Source organism: Pogoniulus pusillus, chromosome 9 (assembly GCF_015220805.1).
Source record: "Pogoniulus pusillus isolate bPogPus1 chromosome 9, bPogPus1.pri, whole genome shotgun sequence".
NCBI classification, from domain to species: Eukaryota; Metazoa; Chordata; class Aves; order Piciformes; family Lybiidae; genus Pogoniulus; species Pogoniulus pusillus.
The window spans coordinates 19,290,095-19,304,381 of NC_087272.1; the positions used below are offsets into that span (position 1 = coordinate 19,290,095).

General features: G+C 39.2%; 1 protein-coding gene across 1 annotated transcript; it reads left to right on the plus strand.

The window, feature by feature from the left end:
* Positions 1–460: 460 nt before the first annotated feature.
* TMA16 (translation machinery associated 16 homolog) lies at positions 461–13,668 on the plus strand. Its single transcript, XM_064148769.1, has 7 exons — positions 461–649; positions 1,767–1,879; positions 4,724–4,761; positions 5,414–5,498; positions 6,592–6,740; positions 11,594–11,636; positions 13,427–13,668. The coding sequence occupies exons 1-7, from the start codon at positions 647–649 to the stop codon at positions 13,563–13,565; spliced, it is 570 nt and encodes a 189-aa protein (XP_064004839.1). The 5' UTR covers positions 461–646; the 3' UTR covers positions 13,566–13,668.
* The last annotated feature ends 619 nt before the right edge of the window (positions 13,669–14,287 follow it).

Sequence of the window (14,287 nt, forward strand, 5' to 3'; positions counted from 1 at the left end):
CCTTTTCCTCTGCCGTTCAAACCACAGAGGGAGAGGAATCTTGGGGTGTACATGGCTCCGGGACACCAACGAAGTCTTCATCTTGTGGCTGTGCAGTATCCCTGAGAGATAAGGTACAATGGGAAAGCTACAGTCTGTCAGCCTGCATGACGGAGTCGGGAAGAACAGGCAAGTTTTGCAGCACAGTGTCCTTTCTAAAGCCTGGTGGGAATTAAGTCCAAACTGAGGCAGGAGTGATCTCCAGCGTTTCCCACTCAATATTACAACAGTTAGTTAAAACACTTGGCGTAAAAGAGGTATCAGCGCTCGAAAGGCAGGATGTAGTAAGGCCTAAAGACCATGTCTGCTGAGCCAGTAGCGTTCGGAGCTGAACCATGAGAAGTCATTTTCTGTCGGCCCCTGCTCTGAGTGGGGAACTCTGAAAACAAGCCTGCTTTAGGAAGCCGCTGGAGCGGCTCTACAGCCTTGCTTGGGCGCTCTTGGAGCGTTTGTTTGCCCCGTTCAGAGGAAGCAAGGCCGGGTAGACGTCGCTGAGGCGGGTGGCGCCTGGCACCGCCCTGCCGCGGAACGCCGTGGCGCCACTCGCGCCGCCCCGCCGGACCGATCTGGCTGGCGCACCACAGCGGCGGAAGGGCTGCCGGCCGACATGGTGCGTGTGGGACGGGCATGAGGGCGGGCATGGCGCTAGGGCTCCGGCTGCCCTCGCCTCTGCTTCTGGGGGCGGCAGCGGCTTTTTCCTGCGGTACTGCCGGCTCTCTCCTTCTCGCCGCCAGCGGCCCTACCGATCCCGCCTTGGAGAGGCCCTGGGCGGTCGCGGCGGGCCCGCTGAATGCGGCAGGCGGCCGCCTGGCCCCTTACTGGCAGCACATTGATCTTGCATTTAAAAGCTGCTCCCTCCTGTCGGCGTCCCTGGGGTACGGGGTGAGCCCCGAGTAACCTTGCCTGTCGCCTAGGCACATTTCGTGCCGGGGAGGTCTGCGTAGTTCTAGGCCACCCTGGCAGGGCATCGGTGGGCACGGGCCGCGGGGCTGCTGCTGTGCCGGTACCGTCAGCGAGCACATCGGGGGGTCGGGAGGAAACGAGTGCAAGGTACCCCTTGAGATTTCCTTAGGTGATCAGGATAATTTATTTCTCTGGCGGTCCTAAACGCTGATGGTAGTACAGATACTACGATGTATATTCCTCCATTTATTGATGGCTGTTTCCTGCATGATATTAGCACATTTAACTAACTGGCTTTCAGGTGTACACCAGGAGGTAACATAACTTAAACTAGTATTAGAGTATTTTTAACATTTGTGAGTCGTACTCCAACTCTGTGCTGCATGAAGGCTTAGGACGGAAAGCCTCCCTACTGTGAGGCCCTCTCATGGTCTATGGGGGAGGACAAGAAAATCCTTTCTATTACGCCATACAAATTACAGACAAGTTTTGTCAGAAACACGGGTGAAAACTAGACAGAAGCTTGAATGGAGACATTTACTGCAAAGATATGGAGGTAGCCTTAGTCTCCTAGTTGCAGAATTCTACAAAATAGTTATTTTGAGAGTAATCACTGGGTAAGATTGTTTTAAAGTGCATTTTCGGTGTGCCAGTATTGTTACAGCATGTGCCAGTGGCTGAGGAGGGTGAGATCTACCTGATAGAACTCATAAGCTGCTGCTTTAAGATGCTTCTGACATTAACCATGGTAATATGTGCTCCTGTCTTCCCTTTATTGTTCTGTTTAACTTTATTTATGTACAGCATCTTTGATTCTTTCTCAGCCAAAGTTACGAAAAACCCAAGGAGGGAAGCAAGAGAAAAAAGCTATCCATCCTTACAGCAGAAAAGCTGCACAGCTTGCAAGGGAAGCACACAAGCAGGAAAAGAAGGAAAAGTAAGTTGACTGTGCAAAATCTGTTTAGAAACCAAAGGATAGCATCATGATGGATACTTCTTATTTGTGGGGAACATAAGAAAAAACTTTTACAGTGTAAGGGTGACAAAACAGAGGGGTTGTGGAGTCTCCTTCTCTAGAGACATTCAAAACCTGCCAGGATGCATTCCTCTGTGACCTAGTGTAGGTCATCCTCCTCTGGCAGCAGGATTGGGCTAGATGATCTTTTGAGGTCTCTTCCAACCCTTAACACTCCGTAATTCTGGGAAGGGAATGGTGGTGGAATGAGCTGACAGGTTTACATTCATGAAATCAGCTTATGCAGATATTATTGTTCTGCTAGTTGATATTTGATGCTGTCCTCACAAGTTTATTTTTTTTCTTGTCGCAGCATTTTATCTTTTATAATCTGAGAGACATGATGCTGATGATTTCATATGAAGTTTACTCACTCAGTGTGATTTCCTTCCAAGCTTTAATAAGAATACTGCATGGGGTCTGGTGTCTTCTGTTGACAGAAGTGCTGACTTCATAGAAAAGAAAACCCAGGAACTTGGTGCAGAAGAGAGGCTTCTGAATGAAACCAAATAGTTAGCCCCTCTTTGGTGATTTCTTCCTGTTTTGAGCCAAGTTTGGTTTTCTGCTCTAAGTTTTGTTTACTTCTTCCACAGAGGAAAAAGATAGCTGAAGAAGACTGGTCTTTAGTTTCCATTCTGTCTCAGTTTGCTACTTGATACCTTTCTAAAAAACCAACCATAATGTATCTGAGTGAACTTAACTTTCTGTCACATTACAGTAGTATTTGAATAGACCATGTGCAGTATTTGAATAGCCCAGAGACTGTGCAATTTTATGGTTGAGGATGGATCACAGCAAACTGCTGCAACCTTACCCACAGCAAAGTTGATCTAATTAGAAAGGGGACCTTTACTAGCGTAACTGTGTCGTGTAGCCTCAAACAGAGCAGCTGAATTATTTACAAGTAGAATGTTGAATAGTGGGCAGCTTACCTATGTACAGAAAGTTTTCCCTGCTGCTTCCTTTTGCTCTCTGATTACAAATTTTAAGTAAGTTTTTATTGTAGCTTAGATTCCTACCACTAAATTAACTACTTTGTCCCATAACTCTCTCATCTTGCCTCATAAGTGCCACTGAATGTTTAATCACAAAAGATAATTGAATTGTAGTTGATTCATAGTGCTTGCATCTGTGATTTGGCAAAAAAAAAATCCAATCCCACGCACAAGAAAACTTAGAGTGAAGGAGTGAAATACTAATTATTCACCCTGACGTGGTGACTTTCAGTGGCTGTCTTTGTAGGTAGAGTTGTGCTGATGTTAAGAGCGCTACTTCCAGTTCCTCTTGCAGCAGCAAGAAGATAAAGCACAGAGATTCCACTGGAATAACATTCTTCCATTTAACTTTCTCTTCAATTTCTCTTGTTCATGAAGAAGTTTTTAAGGTGCATGTTGGAGATGGCATAAGGCAGTGTAATTGGTAAACAGATTCGGCAAATATTTATTCATTATTATTATTATTATTATAATTTAGAGTATGAAGTTGAATAGAGCATGTGGGATAGAGATGTTAATGAACCACGAAGGTTTTAAACTTTTAAGTATGTGGGAAAAATCAGGAAAACTTCTAATCAACCATATCTATAGTCTCTGCCTAAGCAGATGATTTTGGGAGGCAGATTGAGGAGAAAATTATTAAAAAGCAATCACCTGGCACAGGATGGTATCTGTCCTTATTCTCTCTAACTTAAGCAAAAGATGTTACTCATTGCATGGAAGGATGTAAGAGTAGCTTCCTTTGATTTGCCTAATTTGGTTGGGCTCCCTGCTAATAGTATTGTCTTCTGGTAGTCATTGAGATGAGGCTTTTATGAAAGGTACTATAAGGCAACGTCTGATCCTTGCATTCATTATTTGTCATGCTGAAATAAGCCATGCAGACCTGGAAACTAGAGAATTGTCTTCCAAAAGAAAATCCTAGTTACATAATTCATTGTCATGATATGTCTTGACCTAGAGATCTTTGCAGGTGCAGATAGTAATTTCACGTGATGTGATTTATGATTCCAATCAAGCATTTCTTCTAGATGGTATTGTGTTTTTCTCCATGTCAACGCTTTGCTGGCGTGCTTGGCTGGCTGCCTTGCCATGAAAGACTTACAGCAGGGACTGCTGGTGTGGAGTTCCACTGTGTGGAACAGGTGGTCTTTTCTTGGTGGTTATCATTGTTTAAAACTCCCTGCTGTAAGCCTTCTGTAGGCTGCCTACCATAATTTTTATTGAAGGCATTTCCTACAGCTGAGTTTTAAAACTGACTTCAAAGTTAACTCCTTCTTCCTTTTTTTTTTTCCTTTCTTCATATCGTCTCATCAAGGTCTATTCTTCACTCACAGATGAAAGTTGTTTAAACACTAAAATCCTTTAAATAATCAGCTAGCTTGGATTTTTTTGGAAGGTATGACAAAAACCCTATGCTTGACCCCTGTAAACATTTGCATTAGAAATGTTTCTTCCATTGGTGAGCTACCTATAGAAGTAAAAAAGCTTTTCTTGAATGCATTAGGTGTTGAATCCTGATTTCTTCCAGGAAACTGTTTAACTTACATGTTAAACTGGACAAATTTCAGATAGTAATTTTAACAAAAAGTACAGTTATGAGATGAAAGAGAAGTTTTATGGTGGTCTTAATTTAGCAAATATTTCTGTTTGATAATTTACCGCAGCATTCATTGAGATGCCAAAAACTTACTTTTGGAGAAGAAAAACAAAAATACTTTTTGTTATGGTACTCTTTCCTGGCTAACATACCTGTTTTTTTCTCTGCTAGGCTGAAGACTGACAAAGCTTTACGCTTGAGTATCATTGGTGAGCAGAAACTTCTATTACTGAATACAGTATTCAGCTTTTTAGCATGCATTTTAGTTTTCACCAACTTTATTATCTCTCCAATTAGTTTCTTTCTCTGTAATGTGACTCTATAACGTTTGGGCTGTAGGTGTATTTATTGTACCTGTCTCCATGCTGTTTTAATTGCTTGTGAAAGAGGATGATAGGGGTTAACAAACACAGTATATGAGCAAGTAAATAAAAAAGTTTGAGACACAACCTGGAGTATTTTTCTCTTTCATTCAAGACACAGAACTTTACCAGTGTAATCTATGTGAGAGTTGTGCTGGTCAGAACTCTTGCTTAGTCATTATGTTGTTTTTTTCCCCCTTGGGGGTCTTCCTAATTTTCCATTTTAAGCAGTTGATACAGTGATGTTCTAAACACTGATTTCCAGTAAAGCAAAGTGTATTGTCTGTTTCTGTGTAAGGAAGGTGTAAAATACATCTGAAATGACTTGAGAATGTTCCTTTTACAATCACCTTCATTCCTCACATAAACAGCATCAGTGAGTCTGTGATGCCATTCAGAATCTTGAAAAATGTGAGTTATTTCAAAAACTCTGGAGAACCTGACATATGTTGGTGCTACAGTGATGACATAATCATTAATGTTAAGTTTATTCTTCTAGGAGAAAAATTGCTATGGTTTCAAAGCCACCTTGACCCCAGTAAGATTGAGTACACGAAGAAGGAGGCTGGTGAACTAATTGAAAAGTAAGACTGGTGTTAAAAACAGGATTAAAAAGCTTGATTTGCCTTTTAAAATAATCTTCTTAAATAAGATGTGTAAGTGATGATTTAAAGGAGGACTTTTTACATACTACTATTAATATCAAATACTTGATTTGGTTGCACCTGAGGTTAATTATATATTGAGAGATATTTATATGCACACAACAATTACTGAAGTAAGTCATGTGTTTGATTTTTTTTTTTTTTTAAATTATTGAAAGTATATCTCTGCTTTTATAGTGCATAGAGGTCTGAATGATTTGGCCAGCACTAATTGCATCAATTTGCTAGTTGGGTTGTTCAGTGGCGCTTAAATGTACAGGGGTTTTTTTCTGCTTACTTCTTTATTCTTTAATTTTCTTCGAGAAGATGAAACAGTACTCAAGAGGGTCAATTTTTAGGGCAGGAAATATAAACATTGAATCTGCTAAGGTTAAATGCAGTTATTTCTGTGCTACTGGATATTTGTACCTATGGCTTGCCACCACTTTTACACCTGCTAGCTACATATTACATATGTGTTATTTCACACATGTACTGTAAACAGTTTCTTTTCGGGAGCTCTAGCACTTCCTATACTGTTTGTGAAGCCTGTGAACTGTAACTCAATGTTAGTGATACTGCAAGGGCAATAAACCCTTAATTTTTAGGTTTGGTTCAGATGTTAGACGACGCTGAACACATGCCAAAGAGCTTTGCTTTAACAATTGAGGTGGTGTAATACTTAGATTTAACAGTAGTCTTCCAGAACAGGTGAATTACAATAACGTAGGAGTTTTGTTTTATGCAAGCATTACTGTTGTTGGGGTTTTTGTTTGGGTTTGGCATTCGCTTGGAGTTTTGTGTTTTTTAAACCCCCCCTAATGCTTCTGGAAGCTGCAGACAATTCAAATGAAGCTTCTACATGGAGCTTGCACTTGTAGATTAAAGTAGTATTTCAATTCTAAAAACATCTCTGAGTAATTTACAAAGTAAATACAAATAGTAAAACAACTTCCTAGGTTATCAAAGTAATTGTGTTTTGCAGACATTTTGCATGACTGCATCTGACATAAATGCATTTTATTTCTTTCAGTTACATGTGTCGATTCAATACTGAATTAGAGCAGATCGAATTACAGAACAGTATTAAAGGTAGACAAGGGAGACAGCATGGTTCACGGGAAACTGTCATCAAGCAGACCATAGAACGTGAGCGACAACTCTATGAAGGCTACGGAATGGGTATGTAAAAGCATTAGAAACAATCCTGTGGTCACACCTCCTGCTTCACTGAAGGGAAGCAGCAGTAATCTGGTGAAATAAGAGGGATAGACCAAGGGGTAATAAAACCACGGACAGCAAAGAGTTGTTTTGAGTAGAGTCAAATACAAAATACTGAAATGTATGCGTTTTGCTTTAGTAAGCATACTGGAGTTGAGTGATAAACTTGGCTTTAATGCTTAAGTATTAATTCAAATGCAGTCAGCGTCAGTGAAAGTATGTCACAGAAGACATGAAAAATCCATGTTCTTCTGTGGTAGGATACAAAGTGCACCATGGTTTAGATTGGGTGTCATATTCCTCTTTCCCCTGATTTATATTGTACCAAAAAAGGAAAATACACAATACAGCTCTAAATTTTGCAAGTATTACTTGGTGTTTTCACAGCCTGCAGTTGCAGAGGAATTTGGAAACATCTGTAAGACTTCATTTGTAATATTTTATTTCTTATAAGGGAGGGAAAAGTCATAATGAAATAGATACTATGGATGTTCTCAGATCTCTCAGTTGTAGAAAAATCTCCTTTTTTGGTTTTGCTTTTAAAGTTCAGATCATTTTTACTTACCACACTGTGGAAAGCTGACAGAAAATAGCAGTAGAAGAGAAAGAAAGATGTCAGATGCACAAGCACAACATAAAAACAAAGAAGAATCCAGAAATACTGTAAGCAAAATTTGAGGTTATTATAGTATTAGTAAGCAAAGCATTCAGAGTGCATGGTGCTACTTCACATATTAAATAGACTCTGAAATCATTCATTATTTGGTATCACAGCTGCCGCAGGTTCTGCTCTCTGTCTAGGACAGTATTCATTCAGAGAAAATAGTTGCTGCTAACTACTGTAATTAGAGATTAGGGATAAATGGAATCAGCTGGAGACTATGCTTTTATGCTCTAGCCCATTATTATCCCTGGAAATGCAGGGAGTGGAGCTTTTATAACTGACTTTAGTATTCACTGGGCTTTTCTTTCTCTCGAACTCAGTTATTTCTTCTATGCGTGTGCATTTGCTATGAAGAAACTACATGAAATGTATTGTTTACATTTAGGAAAGTCTCCTAAAATATCAGATATATGTCACTGAAAAATTAGTTCTTATTTTACTGGCTGCTCACAGACATGGTAGGTATCTGAAGGCATAGGAAATTTTAATCTTTAAAAAAAAAACAAAGCAGTTACCTACACAGAGAGTCTGTGAGGCTGTTCAGTTTTAATAGGAGCTTCTCGTCACTTTCATAATCCTTGAATGGATCTACGTTAGTTTTGCTGCAGTTTTCTTCCTGATGTAATTAGTGTGGGGTTGAGTTTTTTTTATGTGGGGTTTTTTTTCGGGGGGATGTGGAGTTATGGGGGGTTTGTGTTTTTTTTTATCTAGTGTTATGTGTTAATGACAAAACTATTGAAAAGGTATCATAGGTATTTACAGGATATACCCTTGGAACTTAGAGTTAGCATGCTTTCAGTTGAAAAGCATCACCATTGTTTCATCTGAACAGCATACATTTTTGGTAATTTCCTTTACATTGCCTTGCATGTTCTCTCAGAAGCATAATGTTAACCTTGGGGAAAAACAGCCTGTAAAATTAAATGCCCCCGTTTTATTAATTCTTGACATTTCAGGTTATAAGGAAATTTATTTAAATCCAAGTTCTGTCATTTTCCTGTATCTACAAGTGTGACTATTGTACTATTTGATAGCTGCTGTCTTCTGTAATGATCATTATTGTGTAACTGAATGGTCTGTTGCACAGGGCGTCTGGAGTTTATAACATCCGTTATCTTTTGTAACTTCAGGCTGCAATATCATCCTTTGAGTGTTTCTCTGTATGACAGTTCAAATGGATGTCATATATATGCAGCCTGTTGTGAGCAGAGCACTGGCAGAGCAGTGACATTTCAGTCACTGTGAGATTTAGATAAATGTCTTGTGCAAATGTTTGCCTTGGGAGAGAGAAATGGTTACCACTGTGAAGAATGATAACATTTTTATGAGCAGCGTAGTTCAGGAAGGAATTAAAACATTTTGGCAGACTGTCACAGAGCATTTGGTTAAAAATACAGTTCTGTGGGATGTAGAAGGGTACTCTAGGACTGGCTCTAGCTCTTTTTTTCTTTAGTTAGGCTTTAGAAGCCATCCAGTTCAAGCCTGTTAGCAGAGGCAGGATCGGTTAGACCTGCAGCTGACAGAAGCTTTTTACTTCTGATACCCACAAAAACTTAGAGGTAATCTGGTCCAGTGCTTTTCCATCCAAACAACTGAAAAGGCACTGACTTTACAGTATTTTGTTCAAGTTCTGTGCTATAAATTAAGCTCAAGTCATTTTGCCTTTTTCCTTGTTATGAAATGGTGTCAAGCACTAACATCGTCCTAACAAAGTTTGAAACCTAACATGCTGTTTTTTCTTCCTCAGAAGGTAGTTTCATTTTTCCATCTGAAAAGTTAAGAAACATGAAATAAAATGCTTAAATTTTCCCTTGCTGTTACATTATAACACATAGATGTCTATATCTTAGAAATGGCAGACATCTGCTCCCCAGAATACTGTTTTCATTTCTTTTCCACTGTCTCCTGTGACATATTTGTCCATCTTCTATTTTTTCCACCTTTAGTTAAGCAAAACATACTCCTATGACTTCATATTTTTAAAGCAAAATGAGGACTTCACAAGCAGCAACAAGAATGATGACACTGGTGCATGCTAAGGAAATACTTCTGAGTAAAACAAATGTTCTAATCTGAAAGTACAGCACTAGCATTGCTTCAGAAAATGAGTTACTGTGCACTATATAGTTACTTTATTTCCATACACATAAGACTGGAGTTTCTAATTCTGGAAACTGGGGGTTATATTGTGTAACACACTGAAATCACACATGCAGGCCAAAGAAAACAGAAAGGACTTCTTCAAATATACTGCAGGCAGAACCAACTCTAAAGGCAATATAGGCCCAGTGCTGAATGGGATGGGTGCCTTGGTGATGGAGGATGTGGATAAGGCCACAAAGATAAGTGCCAGGTATCATCATATATTCAGCAGCAGCAAAGCATCTCTAATCCTATATTGATAGCATGATCTGATTTATTAGTGTAAGATGGGAAGATTGATACATGAACAAAGGCAGAACTCTGCTCAGAGTTCACTCAAGGGCAGTATAAGAAGTTGCTGGAATATAATTTTTAAGAGCTAAAATAATAAAGTGTAGTTAATGTTGCAGAGGTAGCAAACATCAACCTTGTTGAGCAACCTGCTGGCTGTGAAATCTGTACAGTTTATAGAATTGCACTGGGTTGGAACTTAAAGGTCATGTAGTCCAACCTCCCCTGTAGTAAGCAAGGACATTCCCAATTGGATCAAGTTGCTCAGGGCCCTATCAAACCTGATTTTGAATATCTCCAGATATGAGGCCTGCACCAAGTCCCTGGGCAGCCTGTTCCAATATTCCATCATCATTGTAAAGAACTTATTCATAATGTCCACTCTAAATCTACTCTTCTCTCTTTAAAACCTCTCTTGACATGCTGGCTGTGTTCCTTTTGGTGCAGCTGAGGATGTGATTGGCCTTCTGGTCTGCAAGTATGCATTGTTGGGCTAACATCCAGCTTTTCACCCACCAGTATCCCCAAGTCATTTTCCACAGGGCCATTCTAATTTCATCATCCCCCAGTCTGTATTGATAACAAGGATTGACCTGACTCAGGTTGAGATCGTTGTTCATTGGCAGTAAGGAGGTATTTTATACCCTGCAAAAATGTCAAGGCTCCTAAGGCATAAATCTTTATAAATTAGTGAGGATGTTAAGCAAAGGTCACTTGCAATACCTAGAACTGATCAGGAAGAGAACCAAGACAAAGCATCTTAGGTAAAATTCTGCATGCATTTGTAACTGCAGATCTATTAGGAACATTTTGGCCACTCCAAGACCAAAAAACTCACAAAAGGTAATAAACATTTGTTGTATGTGTCATTGTATTTCTGTTAGTATTTTCAGTCATTGAAATGCCTGATGATTATTTCTATTCAACCCAGAGGAACCAGCTCATGAGACATGATGGTAACAGTATATTATGTTGCTTTACTGCAATATTGGACGACATTTCAGACTAGAGAAGAGCGGATTTAGATTGGATGTTTGGAACAAGTTCTTTACCTTGCGGGTAGTGGAACACTGCAGCAGGTTGCCCAGGGACGTAGTTGAGGCCCCATCCCTGGAGATATTCAAGATGAGGCTTGACAGGGCTCTGGGCTACCTGATGTAGTTGAGGATGCCCGTTTACTGCAGAAGGGGTTGGACTAGATGACCCTTTGGAGGTCCCTCACAACCCAAAGCATTCTATGATACTAAGTTCTGCAGGGTAGATCTGTCTTTATTACATGGCTGAGTGACCACCCCCATAGCTGAGGATGTTTATTAGGCTTTTGAAACAAATAATAATTATTTTCACAATTTCTTCACTGGACTTTTTTTAAAGGCAAACCATAAGGACGTAAAATTTTGCTATATCTCAGATGTTTCAGTTAAGAGAAAAGTGAAGCACCCTGTTTCTCTTATTTGCCAGGACTTGATTTTCAGTAACTGACACAGTTGAATTGTGGAACAGTTGATAGGGATAAGTTTATTTCCTTTTCTTTAGCACCGAGAGGTCTTCCTGTTTGTGTATTATTCTAGAAACTTTCTAATATGAAACCTCATTTTCTTGGACTTCTAATCTCTGAGATAGTATGTTCAGCCATCTAGCACACTTCTCTTTCTTTGAAATGCAGCTCACTCACTTCAATGACACACCTAATACAATTTAATTTAATTCCCATTAGAAATCCCAGACATTATGAACAGAAAACATCTTAAATATTTCAGGTAAGTTATTTTATTATCACTTCTGATCTGTTTATGCAAAACAGTGTTCTTGAATTTGATGTCCTGTATGTCTTCTAAAAATTTGTCACTGGAAAAAGTAGACTAAGTATGGTGTTGGCTGTTTTGGTATATTTCGTAGCTGTTACAAGCTAAAAGCTGGTGACAGTTAATTGTGAAAGCATTGGAAGGGTTAGAAAGCTTCAACAGCTAGAATTCAATTGCTGTAACTGAAGGTTTTTTTTTTCAATATTCTCAGAGAGTATTTTCTGCTTGCCTAAAATTCTTACCTCAGCTGCTCACTCGTTTACACCAAAAAGATTAGCATTTGCTGTTACGTTTAAGGATCAAGATAAAGATTTATTGATAAATGGAATTGCAGTTTTCTTACCTGGAATGAGATTTCATATAGTATTTGTAGTCATATAATGTAGTGGCCACCTAATATATATAGCCAGAACTTATCATTAAGTAACTAAAACAGCACTAAGTTATTAGTCATATTTTCTGAGCTCTAACTCCAGGTGCAGTATAGGAATCTTTATATAGATATACTTGTTGAAAATCTTAAGCAAACTGATAACTTACATCCAGTGAAAAGATCCAGGAGCTGTGAAACTTGATGCTAGGTTATCTGGCCAGCAAACTGATATGCTGATTGAATAAACACTTTTGCTGACATGTTTATCAGATGAGGTACTTTAAAAGGAAGAGGCTTACATTGCAAGCAATGATATAACAGCTAAGTTCTATGAGTGGTGTGTAGCCAGAAGTCATGCTTACAGGATGTTGGAATAAAGCCATTAGTCATAGAATCATTGAGGTTGTAAAAGACTGTAATACCATTGAGTTCTACTGTAACCCAGCTACTGTGACTGCTAAACTGTATCCTGAAGCACCAAATCTGCATGCTTCTTGAACACCTCCAGGGAGGGTGACTTCACCTTCCTGGGCAGCCTGTTCCTACGCCTCACCACTCCTTCAGTAAAGAAAATTTTCCTAATATCCAACCTAAACCTCCCTTGGCACAACTTAATTCCATTTTGTCTCATTCCATTTCAGAGAAGAGACAGACCTCTGTCTGCTGTGTTTATAAATATAATTGACTTGTAGTGGAACATCTAACAGAAGTTGTTGTTCTATGATTGGCAAATATCTTTACCCTTGAGGAAAAATTATCCATGAAGTGCACTTGACTATAAGAAAGCATTCTATTAATTGAGTGCTGGATTTGACATGTGATATTTATTAGAAACCTTCCTTCTTCATACAGCCTCTTGAAATAATGTGAATTAATGTATATTAATACTTTGAGTCCCCTTCAAGTCAGTCATGCATGATGTTAATGGTTATCATAATGAATGACTTCTGTATGCATTGATACTAGCTCTGCAAACAGAATATCCAGACAAAGAAACTTCCAAACTGCTTTTCTGTTGCTTACAAGACTGGGAGTTTAGTGTTTCTAACCTAAAATCAGGTGGCCTAAAGTACTGAGGATACATACAGATAGTTTTTGGGAGTATAGTGAACCTTTTATTTATTTGTGGTGTTGGGTGGGGTTTTTGTGGTTCAGAATGTCACAGCTGAAAGTACTTTTTGCAGAAAATTACAGCTGCTCTAGTGTACAAGCTCAGGTGAAAATGTTGGTGCTTATTCATACTGCAGTGGAACTGATAGTACAATATAGAACAGCTACCTCACTTGAGTTAGCATCTTCTGAGAAAAAGTGAATTAATTCTGCTGTTCCCTCTTTCTACTTCTGTTTTTCATTACTTTATTTTTCCTTTAAGAGAATGGGATGGTGATCTGAAGAAGCTGCCAAACATCAAAATGAAAAAGCTCTCAGCTAGGGATGCTGCTTGCAGTCCCCCTGAGGTGGCAGATTTGGAAGCTGAAGAAGAATTGAATAAAGTGGAAGAGGTGGGCTAACAAGCACCATCTCTCTCAAGAACTAAAACAGCTGAAGGGTAATGTGGGAAACCTATTTTAATTATCACTGGAAACAGGAATAAATTCTAAGTATATTTGCAAAGGCTTTGCTTGTTCCATCTTTTAGGAGTGCACTGTGTACCGGTGGTAAAGAGTATATTCTTAGGTAAAGATGTATATTACTGCATAAAAATTTTGAATATAATAAATACTTTAAGTATTAATAGTACCTTTCTGTTACTGTACCTCCTCTTCAGTGTGCAGACTCCTGAGCTGACAAATCAAGTGTACTTTATGTCTTGAAATGTTGACTAGTTGAGTCCCTCTTCCTTAGTCAGAGAGCAGTCAGGATTCAGACGTCAGCTAGAAATACTTTTTGGTAGTAAATGCTTCTGTTTCCCTGGCAATGGGGAGAATGTACAACATTAAGATTATAAATGTTCACCCCTGGTAAACAGTGGGGACAGCTTGTGGCAGTGCTTATTCATTTCTGGTGATGGTGGCTGGGATGTCTGTGGCTATGCAGAGTTTTGTGGAGAGCAACAATAGGCCTTAACTCACAAAATCCTGTGCTGTGTGGCACAGAGCAACTTGAGTGTAAGAAATGCTCTACCATTTAGTGGAAAAGTATATGCAGAAGATGAGATACATGAAGCATCAGTTAATCAAAAAGAAATTTTCTCCTGTACCTTCTCGTTTGAGAATCTCTGTTGGGAGTGTTG

Coding starts and splice junctions, on each gene's coding strand:
- TMA16 (XM_064148769.1), top strand. Junction 4,762..5,413: donor TTTACGCTTGAGTATCATTG/GTGAGCAGAAAC, acceptor TTATTCTTCTAG/GAGAAAAATTGCTATGGTTT. Junction 5,499..6,591: donor GCTGGTGAACTAATTGAAAA/GTAAGACTGGTG, acceptor TATTTCTTTCAG/TTACATGTGTCGATTCAATA.